The 22,422-nt window shown below is 40.0% G+C and overlaps 1 protein-coding gene across 1 annotated transcript in view; it reads left to right on the top strand.

Moving 5' to 3' along the window:
- The first annotated feature begins 908 nt into the window (after positions 1-908).
- AP1S3 (adaptor related protein complex 1 subunit sigma 3) overlaps positions 909-22,422 on the top strand; it is a 70,618-nt gene continuing 49,104 nt past the window's right edge. Inside the window, 3 exon segments of the mRNA XM_044670788.1 lie at positions 909-1,006; positions 1,008-1,082; positions 17,447-17,462. Of these exon segments, the coding sequence (XP_044526723.1) occupies positions 909-1,006; positions 1,008-1,082; positions 17,447-17,462 (189 nt within the window).

Here is a 22,422-nt window from a genome sequence, read left to right as displayed (position 1 = left end):
ATGGGGATAATAGTGGCACCTAAATCTCAGGATTGTTATGAGACAATATGGAATATCCCCAGTCTTCATAGTTGTTTTTTTTTTAAACTCTCCCCTTCCATCTTAGAATCAATACTGTGTATTTGTTTGAAGCCAGAAGGGCAGTAAGGGCTAGGCAATGGGGGTTAAGTGACTTGCCCAGGTAGGAAGTGTTTGAGGTCATATCTGAACCCAGGACCTCCTATCTAATACAGGCTCTATCCACTGGGCCACCCAGCTACCCCTATCCCATAAATATTAAAGAACCCTTTAAAGTCACTTCCACGTGCTAACACCCCTCCCCCCATGTCCTCGCCCCCCAAATTCACACTCGGATGCTAAAGTGAATTTTACTGTGATGCTGACCCCAGAACCGTCCGACTCAGGAAACTCTGCTGGCTCCCTGTTTAATTAAAAAAAAAAAAATCTCTCTCTTCCATCTTAGAGTCACTATTATTGGGCATTGGTTCCAAGGCAGAAGAGTGGTAAGGACTGAGCAACGGGGGCTGCTAAGTGACCTACGAGGAAGTATCTGGGGCCATGTTTGAACCCAGGACCTGCGCCGCCAGGCAGTAGTACTACCCCGTCTCCATTTAAATTTAAAATCCTCGAGGTCTCTTTGCAGCCCTTCCCCTCCCGCGCCTCCTCTCTCCAAGAACCTTACTCTTTCCCCTCCCCCACGGCCGGCTGGGATCCAGGCACCCAGACCCGCAGGCTTTTCCGAATACTCAACTCTCCCGGCCTTTCCGGAGGCGTGCAGCCCCTCTTCTTCGCCCTCTCTGGCCTCCCAGACTGACCTACTTTAAAGTTCTTCCCCCGTGGGTTTTTTTTTTTTTTTTTTTTTGTGTTCTCCCAAACTCCAGCGCTTCGCCCAAGGCCTGGGACAGTAAATGCTTGTTGACTGACTCTCAGATGCAGCCAGGAGATTTCCCTCCGTTCTCCCAGCCTGGATCCCCAGGTGGTCAAAGGGGGCCGTTTTCCTGCGGCTCCCCTGTGGGATTCCGCCCCGGCCGTCCCGGAGTTCCCCGCGAGTTGGGGCCGGCAGGGTCCCCTCAGCCTCCCAGGTACCTGGGCAGGTCTGAGGCGAGGAGGTGGAGGTGGTGATGGTGGAGGTGGGGGAGGAGGCGGAGGAGGCGGAGGAAGGGAAGAGGTATCGCGGGGAGGAGTTTGTGAACTTTCAGTTTAAGGGCATTGTGGGAAACAACTATGGTCTGAGAAGGCTTCACCTGTCACCTCTGCAGCCTGTGGCTCCAGGAGGGGCGGCGGCGCGTCCCGCTTCTGGCCCGTCCGGCCCGGCAGCTCGGGCGCCCGACCTTCGCGAGGCGGGGGGCGGCGGCCTCGGCCCTTGCCAACATGGTAAGTGACGAGACAGGCGGAGCGCGGCAGGGAGAGAGAAGGGGACGCGCTCTGCGCTCTTCGCACCCTCTTCCCAGCCACCTGCGGCTCGCAGCGCGGGGAGGCAGGCGCGCCCAGGCCAGCGCGAGCCGCGGATCGGCGCTCCGCGAGACGCACCTGTGCAGGGGACACCCGGGCCGGGAGGCTACGCTCCTGGGGTCCGTCAGGGAGGGAAGGAGGCGCATGTTTTCTTGGGGCCGCCTCCGGGGGAAATCAGACTCAGCCCAGAGGTCAGGGTAGCTGGGCACAAAATACCCATGCTGTGAGTAGTGAGCCGGAGCCTCTGAGCCTCACCACCTGGAGGGCATTGGACGTGTCACCCAAATTTTTTTGGACTGAGTTTCTTGACCTGTAAAATGAAAGAGTTGGACTGTATGGCTTGTAGGAGCTTACAGCTATGGAGAAATTAGTGTGAGAGGGATGGCCTGCGCGGCACCACACTCACTTTCCCCATCACTGAGTAAGCTTCCTGGAGAGCTGGCTTAGGAAGAAGCTGGGGCGAGTTCTGCTCCGGTACAGGGTACAGAAAGAACGATTGGGCACCCGAATCTCGCCTCTGATAAGAGATAACTTTTGACCCCCAAGGAGCAAAGTTTGGTCTGCACCTAGGAAAACCACCTGGCTGCAGGCTTCTTAATTCTTTGTGTCAACGCTGTGCTTCCTGCTTTGGAAATCCAGGCTGTGGGGATTGTCTGAGCTCTGCCCACTACCCTTGCATTTAGGATGTGAATAATAAAGACCCCCTGACCCCTTTAATTTCCCTGATAATTGAGCTATCCGCCTCCTGTCTGGACCTAGGCTGAATTTAAAATTCCCCTTTGTGTGAGATCTTGAATGGATTTATGCTGATTTGGGAAAAAAAGTTTCAGAAAAAACAAGTTATTGTCTTTCTGGTTGTCTGGGGGCTGCTGCCTCATGGCCCCGGGGAGTCCCCCCTGCTTGGCCTGGAATCTGGAAGGAGGGAATTTCTATCCCAACCTCTGTCTTCTGTAGCTTTGTGACTCTGGGCAAGTCTCTGAACCTCGGTTTGCCTTCATCCATTGGAGAAGAAAATGACAAACCACTCCAGTATCTTTGCCAAGAAAAACATTATCGTTTTAGGGTCCATGGGACCAGGAAGGATTGGAAAGGGCCGAACCCAAAAGAAGTGGACCAGAAATGGCCAAAGGAGTCCCTTGTGGCCCAAGAGGTCCTTCAATCCCAGAGAGCCTCCTGAAGGGTCAGTTCCTTTTGTCGAATGGCTAGTCTGCTCCTGCCTTCAGAATTCTCAATTCTGTCCTATTCCTTTTCTCCTTTAGAGAATCCAAAGGGCATCGAGGGTGTACTATCCATAGTTCAGTGTTTCTAAACAAACATTTGATCATTGATTTCTAATGGCACAAATAGCCTGAGAACTTCCTGATGTGCTCCTGCATCCTGTGGATGGAAGCAAATTTGAAGCAAGCTCTGGGATTTCTCTGGTTTTCTGATGATAAGCTCTAGGATGGAGAGTCACTAGTTCTGGGCATTAGTGCCAAGTCCTTAAAACTTTCCTGAAAACTTTTCCTTTTGATAGGCGATTGAGGTGGAGATCTTAGAGGTTATCTAGCTCCTCATTTGACAGAAACTGGAGCCTATTAAGATTTCAGTGACTTGCCCAAGATCATAAAAGTAATAAGAAACAGAGCAGAAACTGGCACTCAATCCTTCTGCCTCCACATATGGGAGACTCTTCATTGTATCACACTTTCTCCTTAAGGAATGCACAAAGTTTGGAGGCTTTGATAAATCTTGGCAACAATTATTGTTATTCTTGTCCATCTGAGTCCAATTCTGTGACCCCATCTGGGGTTTTCTTTTATTCCTTTTTTGAAAAAAGGCAAACAGGGTTAAGTGACTTGCCCAGGGTTGCACAGCTAGGAAGTATTTGAAGTCATATCTGCACCCAACTCCTCTCAATCCTGAGCCCGACACTTATACACTGTACCACTTACCCATTTGGAGTTTTCATGACAGAGATCCTGGAGTGGTTTGCCATTTCCTTTTTTCAGCTCATTTTACAGAAGAGGAAACGGAGGCAAAAGATATAATTTAGTGATTTGCCCACGGTCATGTAATTGTCTGAGGCCAGACAATTGAACTCTGGAAGATGAGTCTTCTTGATTCCAGGCCTGGCACTGTATTCACTGAGCCACCTCACTACCCCCAACAATTCTTAGCTGAGTATAAATGCATTAGGTATGCTTCTGAAAACTTTGAGGGAAAATTAATTTTTAAAGGCTTGTTTTATAAACAGAGCTAGAAGAAAATCCAATTGGGAGAGTCCTTTTTAAAGTGAAAACCCTTCAGTTTTAGAAATCCAGTTTTCATATTTTACATGATTTATGTAAAATAAGGTACCTCTATGCTAAAAAGGAGAGGGAATTATTTCTTTTAAGGCATTTAAGGCTAGAATCTAATGAAATATAAATCCCCATATTTAAACATGAGTGCATTTATTTATAAGAACTCATTCACTTTAAACAGTGTTCATGCACTGCTCTCTGGGTAATTCACAGTTGTATTTCCCATGTTGACAATAATTCAGTTTTATTCCAAATGCGTTTCTGAGGTAGGAAAATTACCACCTTCCACGAAAATACTATTAGAGTTGCCAGGGGAAACCAGGACTATCAATCTGTGGATATTCTCCCACTTTAGTTTATTTTCAAAATCTGAAACCACAGAGGGTTTATTTTTACTTTATTAGGGAAATGTGAGTTTTGATCAGAACATATGAAATTTGCTCTCCAAATGATTTTTTCAGGTACAGATATTTTTTTTTAATTTTTAAAAATTAGACCCTTACCTTTCATCCAAGGCAGAAGAGTGGTAAGGGCTAAGCAATGGGGGGGGGGGGTCAAGTGACTTGCCCAGGGTCACATAGCTGGGAAGTGTCTGAGGTCAGATTTGAAACTAGGACCTCCCATCTCTAGGCCTAGCTCTCAATCCACTGAGCCACCCAGCTACAGATAATCTTGAATGATTATGCTGACTGCTTTTTGGGTATATCTAGGATGCTAAAAATGCTACTTATTTAAGGGCTGGTTCTCTGAAATTTTTGTTAATGGTTGTCAGCAAATCTTTTCTGGCACTCATAGGATTCTGGAAAGTTAGTTCTAACCCTTTGTGGCTCCATCCACTGGCCCAACTGACTTGGAGATCATGGTTTAAACCATGGTCAAGGCAATATTAATGTAGTAGTGTAATGAGTTCCTTCTTTCTCTGATATCTGGTAATGGCTGTTTGCCAGGAAATACAATGTGATACAGAAGAGGGGAGGCCGGGAAGGGAGATGACCTCTGCTCTTGGTGGTATTTGGCTGACGTCTGACATGAGGGGAAGTTTGGCCTTCAGCATTCATTTCCCACTGGTCTAAAAACACCAACACATGATGGATTTGTGTATCCCCTCTGTCTTGATATCCACATCTGAGATCATGTTACTCTGTTCATTTCTATGTTCAGGGCTCTGCAATGTTAACAATTTGTATATGGTATCTTAGTAACAGCCGGGAGCATTCTTTAGGGAGTTCCTAGGAAATGTTCTAAAAATGGAGTATGTCTATATGGTAGTTATGATGTTCATTTTCGTCTGGCCACATAAATTCTTTTACTGTATAAATAGATGGAAAGAAATGAACTTATCACCTCCATCTTCCCACTGACAAATAAATAAGTAAACAAAATCCTTTGAATTTTCCCAAAGGACAATATATTTTGACATATTTCCAGGCACCAATCAATCTTTCAATTTTATTATGTTTATCCTGTTGCAAGAAGCTATCCCCATAAACTCAATAAACTTCTTTATAGGTTGCATCTTCCCCTGAGTGGTTGTGGTGGTGAATGTTGGTGGGGGCCCATCCTTTTTCTCATAGTTTTATGTATTTCTAATCTAGTTTTTTTTTTTCTGACCTGGCCTTTCCACGGTGTTCTCTGCTTTTTATTTTTGGAACTAGCCTTTGCATGTATTTATCTCATGTCAATTTGGAAAAATACAGAACTACTAAAGTAGTGAGAAAAACCATGTCTTTAATCAGGAAAGAGATAGGTCCGATAAAATCGGCTGCTATCACAGAGCCAAGCACCAAAAACTATGGAGTCCAAACCTGAGGCTCTGGGGACAGTATAGTATCTCTGGGAGGATCCATGGGCTAGAAGATTCTCCAAAGAATAGTAGAACTTGGGGATCCTATATACCTTTTGGGGAACTCAGGACATCAAACCTACACTAACAGGTTGTAAGGAGGCTTGGGAAAGAGGCTGTTAGCCAGAGACTGGGATATATCTGGGAATAGTCTACTACACTGGATACTAAAAGGATGGTTCCTGCACAGATGTTGGTCTTGGGAATAAGGATCTCTGATATAATGGGAGAAACTTCTAAGACTAAAAGGGTTCTTAATATATTTGATTAGGTCTGCTAGCCCCACCTAAGCTGGGATCATCAAGTACTTAAAGGTCTATAATTCAGTCTGAAATGAGTGAGTCAGGGACTTCCCTCCAGGTGAGTTCTCTTGGGACAGGCAAACTTGGGATCTCCAGATTTCAAGTTGACACTCCTAGAAATTTCTCTTAAATCATATATAAAATGACAGACTTCTTCCAAATAATCCCATTTACATTTTAGAGTTAGCAAAACTAAATTGTTGTGCAATTTTGTTAGTATTGAGGTAAATTAAGATCACCTAGAAGTAATGCACTTTGATTAATAAATGGAAATGATTTTCCTTGAGACTATTGAAATGTTACCTCTACTTTTTCTAATTCCAAAGATTTACCCTATGTTCTGAAATAGCTTCCTCCAGCCATCTCTGGAAGCTTGGAGAAAATGGTAGAAGTATGGTCACAGTACTTGTCTTTCCAAAGATAAACTTAAAATTGGATATATTCAGTACAGATCTTTCTAAGTTTGTGTTGGGGATGGAGTATCCTATTCATAATTTTTTGTTTCAGATCTCCTCATGGGTTATTTGTATTCAGTAGAAGAACTGACTGTTTAGGGTTAGAGTAAAATTTATGTTACATTGAGATTCGATCCTTCTCTCTTGGGCTTATTACTAAAGAAATCACAAAGATAGCATTCTAAAGGACAGTATATCATTTCCAAACTGTTGAAGCACACTGAGAGAGTTGTTAATTTTTCAATCTCAACTATTCCCTTTCCAATATATTGTTTATACAGCTGCCAGATTAATCTTACTTATGTATAGGTCTAACCGGTCCACTCACTGCTTAAAAAAAAACTTCCAGTGGCTCCTGATTAAAAAAAAAAAATCATTTTATTGTTGTCTTTTGTATTTATATCATAGTTATTTCTATACCAACAACTTTCCATTGTGAAAAAGTAAAACAGAAAAAAATCATTCAGTGTAGAACCTTTGTTGGATTCAACAAATTTTCTACATTAGTTGACTTATATTATTAAAATGTAATATTATAATAGAATTGTTTTAATGTTTATATGTGTGTATCTCCATCAATAGCTATGGGAAATACTTTGCTCTACTGGTAATCCACATACCTCTCAACTATGAGGGAGAAGGTAGAATTTTTTTCTTTTTCCAGTCTTTTTTTATTACTTCAAGTTAATTTTAATTCTCATGATGTTAATTTCATTCTAGTAGCCAATCAATATATTGTATTCTCTTGGTTCTGTTTACTTAACTCTGTATCCCTTCATTGGATTTGCTCTATATTTTTCTAAATCCCTTCCATTCATCATTACCTCACAATAATGATACTTTTTTTCTAAACTCTTACCTTCCTTCTTACAGTTGATATTAAGTATCGTTCCAAGGCACAAGAGCTGGGCATTAAGTGGCTTGCCCAGGGTCACCCAGCAAGGAAGTGTCTGAGGCCAGTTTTGGTCCTTCTACCTCTAAGCCTGGCTCTCAATCCATTGAGTCAACTCCCTGTTCCCCAGGACCTTCTTAAAGTAGTGCTTCCTCAGGCAGTAGATAATCACTTTGTTTCTTATGTTTTCAGAAAGTGTTGTTTGGGATACCTTGTTCTAATAATTAGACCTTTATTTCTTTCTTTGGCCTCATTGTTGATTAATGAGTCAAAAGGATGAGCGGATGGATAGATGGTTTAATTACTTTTCTTGCAAAATAGAAAATTGAAATACAGAATGGTTAGACTTCTTCACAGCTCCACCAACAATCATTGCTTCTATGTACCTGTTTCTAGCAATGACTACTTTCGTCTTTTTTTTCTCACTCCATCTCTGAAGCTTTGCATGGAGTGAGGTGAAACCTCAGGGTTCTTTTAACCTGTGTATTCTTTGTCTTTAATGAATTGTAACATGTTTCTCATAGTCATTTGTAGTTGGAATTTATCTTTTTTGCAAATTTCATGTATTTTGACTATTGAAAAATGGCATTTGGTGATAAACTTTTTATTTTTTATTTTAAATTTATATATTTTTCCATGGTTCCCTGATTCATATTCTTTCCCTCACTCCTCCCAGAGCTGACAATCATTTCCACTGGGTTATACATATATTATCACTCAATTTGGTGCTATATATTTGCATCAATTTTCTATATATTTTAGTAATAGTTCTTAAAGTGTGGTCTGATGAGGGCCACCAAGATCTTTTTATAGGGTTCACGAAGTAAAAATGATTTTCATAATCTTACTAGGATTTTATTTGCCTACTAAAATATTCCTTTTTCTAGTTACATATCTGTATGGATGAGTGTTAGGCCTGAAGCCAGGGACTCCTGAGTTCAAATATGGTCTTAATAGGTATATGACCCTGGGCAAACCATTTAACCATTTTTACCTTAGTTTCTTCATCCGTCAAATGAGCTGGAGAAGGAAATGGTAAACCATTCCAGTATCTTTTCCAAGAAAACCCCAAATGGGGTCATGAAAAGTCAGGCTCTACTGAAATGACTGAACAACAATAATCTGTGTGAGATCAAATATTCTTTGTATATTTAAACCAAAACTGAATAAAATGCAAAGGCAGATATAAGGATCCAGCTGTCTTCCATTAAGCCAAACATTATAAAGAAATTTGCAAAAATATGTAAAACTGCCATTGTAGTCACTAATTTTTTTGTTTTAGAATAATATTTTTTATTAAAAGTTATTATGTAAGGAGTTTATTATTTTAGACAAATTAAGATCTGATTTGAAGATTTATTTCTAATATCATAACTATTGATAAATTTTAAGAGCCAAACATCTGAGAATCACTGTTTTAGATTTATAACTTCTCAGTGATGCTTGAAGCAATCCCATTCCACCCCCTTTTAGTTTTGCATCAAATCCTATTTTCATTGATTTTATTTATGCAAAATCTTTTTTTTTCATAGTCTTAATTGTGTTTTAATCTCCTAGGATCCATATCCCCTGTTAGGTGAAGCATTTTCCCTTCAGATGTAGTTGTGAAAGTTACCTTAAAATCTCTCTAATAAAAAAAAAAGCAATTGAGTTTTTTATATTCAGGGTCATCAGCTTCTCACTGCCTGGAGGATGAAATTCACCTTCTTTACCTTAGAGTTTTATGTTCCACCACCTGGCTGTAGCCTTCCTTCCTCCTGACTTTTTTCATATATAGTAACTTCTCTTCTGCTCTCCAGTACAGCCAAATTGGACTACCATCTGCTTTATATATGGATAGAATACTAGGCTTGGAATCAGGAAACAAACCTGAGTTCAAATATAGCTTCAGACATTTGTTAGACACCTTGGGACCTTGAACAAGTGGCTTAATTTCTGCTTCACTTTCTTCAGCTATAAAAATTAACTTGCTTCCCTTAACCTCAACAAACATAGAGTAAGTAGTTTACATTTCCTCACCTGCAAAATGAGAATATAATAAGAGCACCTGCCTTGCAGGGTTGTAAGGATCAAATGACATTTGTAAAAATACTTAACACTTACCCATCTTAGAGTCCTTCCTATAGTCTGGAAGCAGAATTAGCTAGAACAGATGCTCACTCCACTGTGACTTCAAGAGAACCTTCCCTTAACTGAACACAGGAGATTGAATAAATGTGCTAGTTACAACATGGCCAAATGGATGGTTGGCTCAGTCATATGACTAGGAAGTATCTGAGGCAAGATTTGAACTCAAGACTTGGACTCTCCATCCACTGAATCATCTAAGTGCCCCACTATATCAATTATAATTCCTTTCTTTCCTTCCCTTCCCCTTCCTTCCTGTTGAGTCTACTCCCTCTGATTCTGCCTTTTAGAAAGAACGATGTCTTGAAGTCTCAGTCTTCTCCCCTGGGAAACCTTTTATCCAGGTTCCCTCTCACCTCTAACCTAAAGTACTCTGTCATTAAATTTTCCCATAACACTTTGGTCCTCTCCCTCCCTCCCTCCCTCTCTCTTTCTTTGTCTTTCTCTCTTTCTCTCTCTGTCTCTCTGTCTCTCTGTCTTTGTCTCTCTGTCTCTGTCTCTGTCTCTCTCTCTCTCTCTCTCTCAATCAGTCTCTCTGCCTCTTTCCCCTTGCTCCCATCACACATAACCTTGTATTATACTGATTTATGCAAGTCATAGTCCCATTTGGTAGAATGTAAGCTTGTGGAAGGAGAAACTGTAGGATTATAATTAGAGCTAACAGGTTTAGGCCTTGAGGGGCTTTTTAGAGGGTATTTAATCCAATTTGTTTATTTTATAGATGAGAAAATAGCCCAGAGATAAAATAACTTGCCCAAGGCCACACAAGTAGTGGCAGAGACATTCTAAAAGATAATTTTCTTGGGGGCAGCTGGGTAGCTCAGTGGATTGAGAGCCAGGCCTAGAGACAGGAGGTCCTAGGTTCAAATCTGGCCTCAGACACTTCCCAGCTGTGTGACCCTGGGCAAGTCACTTGACCCCCTATTGCCTAGCCCTTACCACTCTTCTGCCTTGGAGCCAATACACAGTATTGGCTCCAAGACAGAAGGTAAGGGTTTTTTTAAAAAAAAGATAATTTTCTCTGAAATGAGAAAGTAACAGTTGTATAATGAGAACATGTATTTAATAAATGTTGAATTACATATACCTATTGTTGTTTTGTGTCCGACGCTTTGTGACCCCATTTTTATGGGGTTTTCTTGGCAAAGATATTGGAGTAGTTTGCCATTTCCTTCTCCAGCGTCCCCATTTTATGGTTGAGGAAACAAATATACTTATTAAAAAGCAACAAATTCAAATGTTATTGCTTCATAACAATTACACAAAGAGATTTTGCTGTGATTTTTTTTTCTTGTTTAAGTTATTTGATAAACATCTCAAGGTTGATGAAACTACAATCTAATGTCTTTTTTCTTTGGGCTTTTAGTTTTCCACTCCATCTGAAGTTATGAAAGTCACTCCAGGAATCCTCCCACTTTCCCCCACCTGCTTTATTTCTTCTCTGTTTTGGAATTGGGTTGGGGAGAAGAGATAGTGAAAGTATTTTTATTTTCTTTTTCCATCTTGCTTAAGTCAAAGAAAAATAGATGATAACATCAATCCCTGGCTTTACTTCACTTCATTAGCCTTCAGACTAGATAGGAAGAAAGTTCTAGAGTTGAATTTCCTTCAGGAATCAGAATCCTCTGCAGCAATCAATTAACAGTATCTCCAAGTGGATTAATAATCATGTGATATGATAATTATCCACCCTCTTTGCTTCTTAGAGCTTTTCTACTTCTCTACTTGGATCTCTGATCTCATCAGTCCCTTTACTGACCCATCCATTGCTTTTCTTGTCAGGTGAGATTCTTTCCCCTTTTCTTCCTTAAAGCCTTTCCTAAAAAACCTCTTAGCACTTCCCTGAATTTCTTGAGTTGGAAGGGGCCTCAGTGGCTTTCAAGCTGAAATACATGAAAAGTGGGTATATAGTATTTCAGCCATACATAAAACAGAGCTTAGCAGGCAGGTGACATAGTATCTGATATAGCATTGTACTGAGGAGTCAAGAAGTCCTGAATTCAAAGTTTGCCTTAGGTGTAAGCATTTTATTCACTTCTGGGCCTCAGTTTCATCATCTGTAAAATGAGAGTTGAACTGAATGAACTCTCAGGTCTTTTCTAGCTCGAAATCTATGATCCTGTGATACCCAACAAGTATTGATCCAGCCTTGGCTTGAAAGCTTCAGGTCAGGAAGCTACCTCACCTCCTGAGGTAGCTCATTCCACTTTGGGATAACCCCAATTGCATAGAAATCCTCAATCCTAAATTTGTCTCTGTAGTTGCTACCCTTTTTCTTTTCTTTTTTTTTTTTTCCAAACCCCTATTTCCATCTTGGAATTTATACTGTACTGGTTTCAAGGCAGAAGAGTGGTAAGATCTAGGCTGGTGATGGCAAACCTATAACACACATGTCAGCACTAACACAAGTAGCCATTTTTGATGACACACATTCAGAGAAGTATGGGGCCACATTTGCTGTAGTGTAGTAGACACTCTGTGCACTATAGATGACAATTCTACCTATATTAATTTATCTATTTTGGTTTATTAAATACAGTTATATATTACAATTATGCATTTTTAAACTATAAATATCGCAAAATTATGTTTTTTTTTCTTGAAGTGACACACCACCTGAGTTATGCTCGTTTTTTTTTTTTTTTTTGGTGAATTTTGACACACCAAGCTCAAAAGGTTGCTTATTACTGGTCTAGGCAGTAAATTATTTCCCCTGGGCCACACGACTAGGAATGTCTGAGGCCAGATTTAAATCCAGATCCTCCTGACTCCAGATGCTCTCAATCCACAACTACCTCCCACTATTCTTTTTTCTGGGGTAGGTGGAAGCTGTAGAGGAGAAAATTAGAACAACAGCATTCTGTATTATTATCCTTTGTCCCAGCTATGGGATTGACCTTGCTTCTCCTTTTCTGCCCAGGGAGATTATTGGGAATGTCTTAGAGGCATAGGTTTGTAGATTCACAGGTCAAAGGGACCTCTCGTTTTACAGACTTGAGATCTTCAGTGTCTATAGGAGGTTAAAGAACTTACTAAAATCCTTCTGGTGAAAAGGGGCAAAGCTGGGGATCAATTGGTCAGTTAATAAGCATAAGAAGTTCTTTTTCATGGCAGCACATTCACACTCAGGTCCTCTGTGTCCAGATCTAATAACTTGACTTGCTTTGGGCCATTTGTTTTTAAGTCAAAGTCATAAGTAATAATAGAACCCCACCAGAGTACAAGGAAATCACCAACTTGAAAAAATTAATATTATAATGCTTTTGTGAACTGGTTAGCTCTGGTTCTCCAAGTTCCTTAGATTACTTAAAAGAAGGTATTTAAAATTCTGGATCTCTTGCTGCTGTCCTGGGCTCCCTCAGGCAAGCTATTCTCATGATCAAATGGCAGCTCAGCATTTTGAAGTATACTAATTTTCATTTTAACAGTAGGTATGGCAGGAGTGCTTACCACCGGATCAGGAAATACAACTTGATGATTTTTGCCTTTGTCACAGAAGATTTATTAAGCATCTATTAAATAATTTTACATCAATTCTCTTCTTTCCATTCACATGACCACCACCCTAAGTTCAAACTCTTTATCAACACAAAACTTCTAATTGGCCTCCTTGTTTCTCACTCTCTGCTTGATACATATACCTGTCAGGGTGATTGTCCATAATCTTAATCAGAGATCAGATGAATATCATTCCTGAACCTAGTAAGTGACAGTGGCTCCTTGTTACTTCTAGGACCCAATACATACTTCTTTGATATTTGAATTCTTCACAACCTAATATTAAAAAAAAAACCCAAAAAACCCTACTTCTGTCTTAGAATCAAGACTGCATATTGGTTCCAAGGCAGAAAAACAGTTAGGGCTAGGCAATGGAATTTAAGAGACTTGTCCAGGGTTACATAGCTAGAAATTTTCTGAGGTCACATTTGAACCCAGGACCTCCCATCTCTAGGTATGGCTCTTAATTCACTTAGCCACCTAGCTGGCCCCTACAACCTAGTCTTAACCTACTTTTCCAGCATTACTTTTCTTTATGTTCTCCACAGTCCAGCCAAAATGGTCTTATTGTTTCTCATGTGCCACTATTTCCATTCTCCATGCCTTTGTGTTGACAGATCCTCATGCCTGGAATATTAGCCCTCCTCATCTCAGCCTCTTAGAACACCAAGCTTCTGTAAAGGATCAGGTTAGGCGTCAGCTTCTGCATGAAGCCTTTATTTATTTTATTTTATTTTTTGCCTGCCTCCACATCTCCAGGTACTTTGTATATTTATATATGTACATGTCTCCTCTGAGAGAATATAAGTTCCTTGGGAATAGGTACTATTTGATTTTCATCTTTGTGTCTCCAGCAACTAGCACAACACCTGAAATGTAGGAGGTGCTCACTAAATGCTGGCTGGTTGGCTGATTGTATTTTTTATCCCTAATACCACCTGAGGTTGTATCAAGGTAAATATAGTTTGTATGGAGATAAACTTAGTTTCCAGAATAAAGTGATAATGGGAAAAGCTCATCATCTGAAATCTAATCCTCATGGAGATTGATTCATTGAGAATAAGAGCACCCAGCACCTGATCATCCTCAGTTCCCCTCCAACTGGAAGCTGGAAGTCAGAGCTATAAAGCTCTTTATGGGGGACTCAGAATTCTCCAGCTAACTCTTCATTTCTCATCAGTAGCTCTGCTGGGTTTGGACTTCAGGAACATGATGCCCCAGTACTAGGTACCATCTGGTGATCACCCTTTCCCTTTCAGCTTTCTTTTGTGTATTGTTGTGTATTGTAAGCTCCTCTAGGGGAGAGGTTGCCTTTTCTTTTTCCTTATTTTTATCCTCAGTGCTTAGCTGAGTGCCTGGCATATAGGAGGAGCTTAATAAATATTTATTGGTTAAGACTCTTAGCAGTATTGTGTTCAGTTCTGGGTGCCACATTTTTAGGAAAGATTTTGATAAACTACAGCATCTTTAGTTGGTAACCAGTTTGGGAGAGTGGTTTGAGTTCATGTCATATGAGGATCAGTAGAAGGAAATGGGGGAATGGAGCAAGGTAGATAGATAGCACAGTGAATACAGAGCCACACTTGGAGTCTGGAGGACACAGATTCAAATAAGACCCCGGACATTTCTTACTGTGTGATCCTGGGCAGGTCACTTAACTCCTTTTTGTCTGGCGATTTTCTGCTTTGGAACTGATACTTGTATCACTTCTAAGATAGAACCTAAGGTTGTTGTTTTTGTTTTGTTTTGTAAAAGAAAGCAAGAAATGAGAACCTTTACCTTAGAGAAGAGAGAACTTAGGAAATTCAGATAAGTTTTCTTTTATTATTTGAAGGGGTTGTCTTATGGGAAAATTTCGTCTTTTTGGTCCCAGAGGATGCCCCCAGAAGCAATAGGTGGAAGGTGTAAAGAGAGGCAACTTCATTAGGAAAAACTTCCTAAGAAATAGAGCTCTCTGGAATTAGAATGAGCTGCTTCAAAGAGAAAGCTGGTTTCCTCCCATTGTTTGTCTTCAATACTATTTGCCTGGAATGTTTTAGGTGAGGTTTATGTTCATTAGGGTTGGACAAGATGTCCTCTGAAGCCTCTTCCTTTGAAATTTTGTAATCCAGTGTTACTTTGTCTTCCCGTTTTTCTTTGAATTCTTCATATTCATCATTCTTTGTAGTACACTTAATATTCTATTTCATTCATATATCACAGCTGATTCAGTGACCTTAAGCAGTGGACACATGGTTTCTAAGTTATCAAAAAGAGTGCAGTTAAACATAGTTTTGTACATTTTTCTTTTTCACTCATCTATAAACTCCTAGGGAGGGAGAGATAAGCCTCACATGGGGATCACTGGGTAAAAGAGTATGAGGAATGTTGTAAATCTTGTTGTATAATTCCACATTGCTTATTAAGATGGTTGGACCTTTCATAGCTCTGCCACCCATGAATTACATACTTATTGCCCCATAGCCTCAACAACATAGAGTAATTCAGTCTTTTGTTATCTTTATCAGGTTAGTTAGAAGACATAAGAGCATGAGCTGGTGGTATCATATGGTGCAAGCTGATAACCTCAGTGTGCCCTTATAAGATTTTTAGTAATTTTCATAATTTTCAGATGGTTTTCATAATACATTTTTTTTGGACAATTTTTCGTTTATATCCATTTGGATCTAGTTAGTCATTTGACTAACCAGCCTGATCTATTTGGTTGCATGACTCATTATCTTTATTCCCATTCATTTCATTTGGATAGAGAATATCTTTATCAGCTCAAGTCATTGAATAGCCTTATGTTATGGATCTTGAACTTAATGTATGTGTTTAATAAATAAATGAAAATTAATTGGAAAAAATAAGCAAACATCTCATGCAATATTATTAGCAAAGAAAAGATATTATATAGGATGACATTATAATTGGGCCTACAAAATAGTGAAAGCCTGCTAAGGGATGAGAGAGAAAATGTAAGGAATTGACATTCCTAAAAATAGCTTAAGAGGAGAGGCTGTCTCCAAAGGACAAGAACATAGCTTCTTATCTACCTCCTCCATTTGTATGTCTTCTCAGTAGCCATTCCCCCTGTCTGCCATGTGTCAGTAGAATGTAAGCTCCTTGACCAGGGGCTCTTCATTTTTGTTTTTTTCCCCTGGTTTAGTGCCTGACATAAACTGGGAGCTCATTAAAAGCTTGTTGAATTGGATCTGATACTCTACCTCAAGGTGCTGTTCTCATTCCATTTCTCTGGAAGAAGCACTATCTCTAAGTAAGACTATCTCTAGGGACTGGGGAGGAGAATTCTGCTTACTTTTCTTTTTTTAGGATCTAGTCTTCTGATGGTCTACACTGCTGGAGTATCTTTGTTATTAACAGGCTCAGATACTTGCACAGTTAACCTTTTTGCCATTTCAGCTTCTTTATAATCCAGCATATTTATTTATTAAGCCTTTAGCCAAGTATTCCTAGGCATAGGTAGAACATTGAGCTTGGAATCAGGAAGACTTGTCTTCATGAATTCCAATCCAGCTTCAAGATACTTATGTTAATCTTGAAAAAATCAGATAACTCCTAGAATAGTTATTTAAAAACAGGTTTCTTAGGTGAGGGAGACTAATATAATAACACCACCTAGGACCACTGCCTTGGGATGACTACGGACTCAGGAAAGACATATAGTGCTATAATTACTGTGGATTTCTACTGAACTACAGAACTCAGGGGTCCTTATACCTTTAGGTAGTGTAGGAGCTTGGATAACAAATTGGTTATGTAGTTACAAAGGCTTGGGACCTGAGGATGTAGTCTGAGGCTAGAGTGGGGGACTGGTACTATAGGAGAGACTAAGGAGAAAAAAAATACTTAAGATGAGATTGTTTAAGCTAATCCTGTCTAGGATGATGGAAGGATAATATAGAGTTAAGCACCGTATTAATTTATTTATGCAGGGCAAAGAGGTAATTCTAGGAGCTAGAGGAAACTATTCACAGTCAATTCAGTATTTTGAGTTTGTTTTAATTTCTCTGGAGTGTCAGTAATGGGGTTAACTAAAAAGATGCCATCTGGACCACTTAGCTTCTTGAATTCAAGTTTAGCTTCCAGATGCTTACTAGCCAGTTGACCCTGGGCAAGTCACTTAACCCAATTTGCCTCATTTCCTCATCTGTAAAATGAGCCTCTGAGAAGGAAATGGTAAACCAGTCTCACATCTCTGTTGAGGACACTCAAAATGGAATAATGAAAGGTCAGGCTAAAATGACTGAAGAACAGTAAACATTCCTATACTTTTAGACATGTTTGGGCACTGTTTGCTTGGCTTAGGATGCCACCCAGAATCCTGGAAATAACTCTTGAGTAGACACACCAAAGGACTGGGACTGATCTTCATGAAGGCTATAAGGATGCTAGTTGTTGGTGAATTGGCATTTATTAGGTATTTACTGTATGTGAGGCTCTGGGCTTAAATGCTGAGGATATAAAGATAAAAATCAAGCCATCTATATATCCTCAAGGGACTTTACATTCTAAGAGAGGAACTCACAGGTGCTCATATGATATGGAATGTATGCAAAATAATTTTGGGAAGGATTGCCCTAGGTAAGGATTCCTGTCAGTGGTGTTTGAGCCCAGTCTTGAAGGAAAGCAGGATTCCTGAGAGGTAGAGGTGAAAAGAGGATGCATCACAGGCCATCCCAGGAAGAAGAGATACTTTAGAGGCTTGGAAGACAGGAAATTTACTGTTTAATATGTTCCGTAGTGAGTAGGTCAGTATGGCTGGAATTCAGAGTTTGAGGAGGCAAATAGTGTAAGAAGACCACAAAGGTTATGGAGGGACCAAGTTGTGAAGAACTTATGCCAAAAATGAAGAATATTTCATTGGTCCTGGAGGCAACAGGTGTTTGTTGAGTGGAGGTTGGGGAGAACATTTTGATGATCAGAATTGTTTTTAAGGAAAAGATTGTTTTTGATGTGGAAGGTGGATTGAAGTAGGGAGAAATTTGAAGCAAGGAGACTTGCAATAATTGAGGATGAGGACTTCAACTAGCATGGTGACTGTTTGAATGGATAGGAGGTGACATTTGAGAGATGTTGTGGAGTTAGAAATGACAAGATTGGCCAATTGATTGGGCATAAGGGATGAGTTTGAGTGAGGAGATGAGGATGATAATCATAGTTGCAAACCTGGGTGACTAGTAGAATGTTGATGCTCAGAAGAGAGGAGGTGGGGTGAAGGGTTAGACCTGAGTCTTGTTTTGGACATGCTGAGTTTGAAATACCTCTGGGATATCCAGTTTGACATTTCTCATTGTCAGTTTTATTAGAAGAACCAGTGAACAGAGTGGCCTGTGGGCACAACATATTCAGATAATCTCAGTAATCCCTTTTACTGACTTTTCCCAGACAGGAACTCCACCAAGAACTCAAAAGACAAATAATGACTAAATTGGCTATGAACTGGTCTTGCCTACCCAGGGGACTGAATTAAATCACTTAACCCCTATTGCCTAAATGTAGCATATAGATTAATATGCAACACTCATAAGAATTATATTTTATAAAGTTTATTATTAATCACTTGAAGTAGAAGGAATAAAAAGGAAATAGCAATTAAAAACCTAATTAACAAAATTAAGACCACGTGAGCAAAAACTCTCCTGGCTCTCACCTCACTCCACCTCCACCAAACCTGATCACTGGAAGAGAGAGGGAGAGACAGGCTGCACAAAATTTATATCCTGCCTACGTCAGCACATAACGCGAGAAGGAGAGTGGAGTGCTGGGAATTTAGTTCTGGAGTTCAGATTCCAATTATATATAACCCTTACTAGCTCTTGTGCCTTGAAACCAATACACTCTATTGATTCTAAGATGGAAGGTAAGGGTTTTAAAAAAGAAAGAAAGGAGGGAAGGCAGGAAGGCCCAATAGCACCTATCTTAGCTACTGGATATTGTTGGGCCCCCTCCCAAACTCCCTAGTAACCTTGCTTCCAAAAGACTATTTAATCCCCCTTCTCTGTATCATTGGGGAATATAAGTACCATGGTGCATGGTACTTTGGAGGAACCCAGATTGCAATCTTTCAGATCTTGATTAGAGGCCCTTTATTATAAATTCGATTCGATAATTGATTTTTTTATTTGAAAATTTTTATTTAATTAATTGATTTAGAATATTTTCCCATGGGTGCATGATTCATATTCTTTCTCTCCCCTCCTCTCACCCCCCCCCCATAGCCAACAAGCAGTTCCACTAGGTTTTACATGTGTCATTGATCAAGACCTATTTCCATATTATTAATATTTGCACTAGAGTGATTGCTTAAGAGTCTACATCCCCAGTCATATCCCCATCAACCTATGTGATCAAGCAGTTGTTTTTCTTCTGTGTTTCTACTCCCACAGTTCTTTCTCTGGTTGTGGATAGCATTCTTTCTCATAAGTCTCTCAGAATTGTACTGGATCATTGCATTGCTGCTAGTAGAGAAGTTTGTTATGTTCGATTGGGCCACAGCATATCCGTCTTTGTGTTTAAGGTTTTCCTGGAGGTCATTCCAGTTCACATGGAATTCCTCCAGTTCATTATTCCTTTGAGCACAATAGTATTTCATCACCAACAGATACCACAATTTGTTCAGCCATTCCCCAATGGAAGGGCATCCCCTCATTTTCTGATAATTGATTTTTTTTAAGGTCGACATCTGCAAGGAACTCAGAAAGGCTAATAGACCCAAAGATGTTCTCTTTGCCAGTATCACTAGATGTCCTAGTAGGAGCTTTGTTCTTGGGACCTTTATGCCATGCTTAATGAAGTCAGTTTGTCTTTCTGTTGCCTGCCTCCTATCCCTTCTGTTCTTGGCTGGCATTTTCTTCTAGTTAGCAGCCTTTTCCGTGATTCAGTCACCCACAACACTTCTTGGGTACTAGAGACACCTGACCAGTGAAGTCTGAATTCTCTTCTTTGTTGGCTATAGAGAGATCTTTGGGTGCAGAGCTTTGATATCAAGTTGTGTCAGACTAGTGATTTCCTTTCATTAAGGCTCATCTAGTATGTCTTCAATGGAGAGAGAGCCAACCTTGGAGTTGAGAAGAATTGTATTCAGCATTAGTCTAATACCTGCTAGCTATGCGACTACCAACAAATTACTTTAAACTCAGAAACCCCAGTTTAATTGAATTGGTGAAGGGAGTCTCCACACTAGGAACTTCATATACAGATGAACTCACAGTTCTGGAACCTCCCCATCCCCCCAATCCTCTCAGCCCACATTTCTTTATTTCTCATGCACACTTCTGATATCAACTCACCCTGTAACATCTTCTTTGGTTACTCTAGACCAAACAGTACATCTATTCTTCATTGAAGGTCCTGTCTTATTGTTGACTAGGACTCTGTCCCTAATTAATTAAGGTAATCTATGCTTCTTTTTGACCTGAGTTGTCTTTCTAAACCTAATTAGAACCAAAGGTAGCAATCTTCCCCAAAGGATCACACCAGAGCCCTCCAGGGGTATGCAGTGGCTTTAGGGCTTGATTTGGGATTTCTGGACCAGAGCTCAAATTCCCAGCCTGTCATTTACTAACTGTGTGACCTTGACAAGTTGTTTTGTTTCTTTTTGGATCTCAGTTTCTTCATTTGTAAAATTGGGAAGGGGAGTTGGATGAGAGGATCCCTAAAGCCTCTTCAAATTCCAAATCTGTGTTCCTATGAAATCATCTCCATTGGTCCTTTCTTCTTTCCATTTCTTTTACATTAGATAAGATCAACACTTTTATAGTAACAAACTCCCCCTAGCAGTTTGTTATAGCCATGGATTAATTATAGCTAATGATAAGTTATAGCCATCTATTCTTATGCATCTGTTTTTGTTATTTCCTGCTATTTGTTATTAAATAAAGGCATTAGGTAATAGTGATCAGAACTCTGGGCTTGAAATCCAGGGATACAGGAGTTTAAAGACCAGCTCTGACACTATATGAGAGACTTTGGGCATGTCACTGAACCTCCATTTACTGAGACATTGAATGGACATAACCATATTTACACTAATTATACATTATTTATTATTGTCATCATCTAGGCATCTCCTTTCCCTGCTTTACCCCGAGTGTGGAGTGCTCTCTGCAGGTATTCTTGGTTGGACTTCATCCCTTGTGTCCAAAGACATCTCTGCCCAATTACGGATGGAGCCTGGGGTTGAAAAAATGACCCACTGTGATTTTTCCTCCTTTACTTTCCCCAATCAGCATTTGGTCTGGCATATCTTCTAAATCCCTTTGGAGGAGTTAGGGAAGGAGAGAGGTGGAGCTTGTATCTCTTCCAGTTATTCCATCATCATCCACACCCACACAAGGTCCTCTCTGGCCAGAGCCAAGACTTTTCCCAATGAACTACTGCCTTTTCAAAAGTGACAAAAATGCTTTGTTCTAGCCATCTTTTTTCATCCTTCTGTGTCTCTATAAATTTTTGTTTAATCTTAAAGGTCATGTGGTATGGTTATAAAAGATCGCCAAACTTGCAGTCTGAAGAGATCGCATTGTGTTCCTGCTTCTGACCCTTGATAATTGTGTTTCTATGGACAAGTCATGTAATCTCCGAGTTATAGTTTTCTTCTGTAAAATGGCCATAATGACATTTGGGTATCTGCTTTTCAGGATTGTTTTGAGGTTTAAACAAGCAAAATGCTTTGTAATAAGTGTTCTATCAATAATAGTTGTTATTCTTGACTGCTTTCTGCTCATCTTTCCTTTATAAAATTCCTCATGGTATTTGCTATAAAACCATGTCTATGTCTCTTAATTGAACCTGTTTCTCACATTCTCCAAATGTGAATCAACCTTTTTTTTTTTTAACTGAGAAAATTGAGGGAGCTTGTATATCAGGTGATCTCAGTCCTTATCATCCTGAAAGCATCTGTTTCTACTCTCCTTCCAACCTAATAATTTAGCTGTATTTTTATCCATTTTCTCATTAATCTTCCTTGTTTTCAAAGATATCTTACTTTCCCAGGCTCACCATCCAATGGAATAATAGAATTATAGGATATTACAGTTGAAAGAGACCTTAGGGGTCATCTGGATCTGTTACCGGAAACCTGAATCTTCTTTGTGGCAGTATTGTCCTTTTTTTATTCTTTACCTTCCCATCTTAGAATCAATATTGTGTATTGGTTCCAAGGCAGAAGAGCACAATGGGGATCAAGTGACTTACCCAGGGTCACACAGCTAGAGAGTATCAGAGGCCAGATTCAAAACTAGGAATTCCCATCTGTAGGCCTGGCTCTCTATCCATGAGCCACCTAGCTACCACCTCTTTATGTTCTTTAATGTGTTATCCATCCTCCATTCCCCCAAGTTTCTCTATAAATTAGATCAATAGTCCATCTCTGTTTTTTTGCCTATCCCATTGATAGTAATGTGGAAAGATAAGAGCCCTATGAAACTCTTGTTATAAAATTTCACTTCTGGTTAATATAGATTCATTAAATCATCACTTTTTGGGTCCATTGTTACTGAGTTCCAGACTTACCGTTTATCTACTGGTCTATGGACTTGATCTATCCTTCTCTATCTCTTTTTGG

Source organism: Gracilinanus agilis, chromosome 3 (assembly GCF_016433145.1).
Source record: "Gracilinanus agilis isolate LMUSP501 chromosome 3, AgileGrace, whole genome shotgun sequence".
Lineage (NCBI taxonomy): Eukaryota > Metazoa > Chordata > Mammalia > Didelphimorphia > Didelphidae > Gracilinanus > Gracilinanus agilis.
The sequence above is the reverse complement of the archived record's forward strand: the minus strand, read 5'-3'. Positions and strand labels throughout refer to the sequence as shown.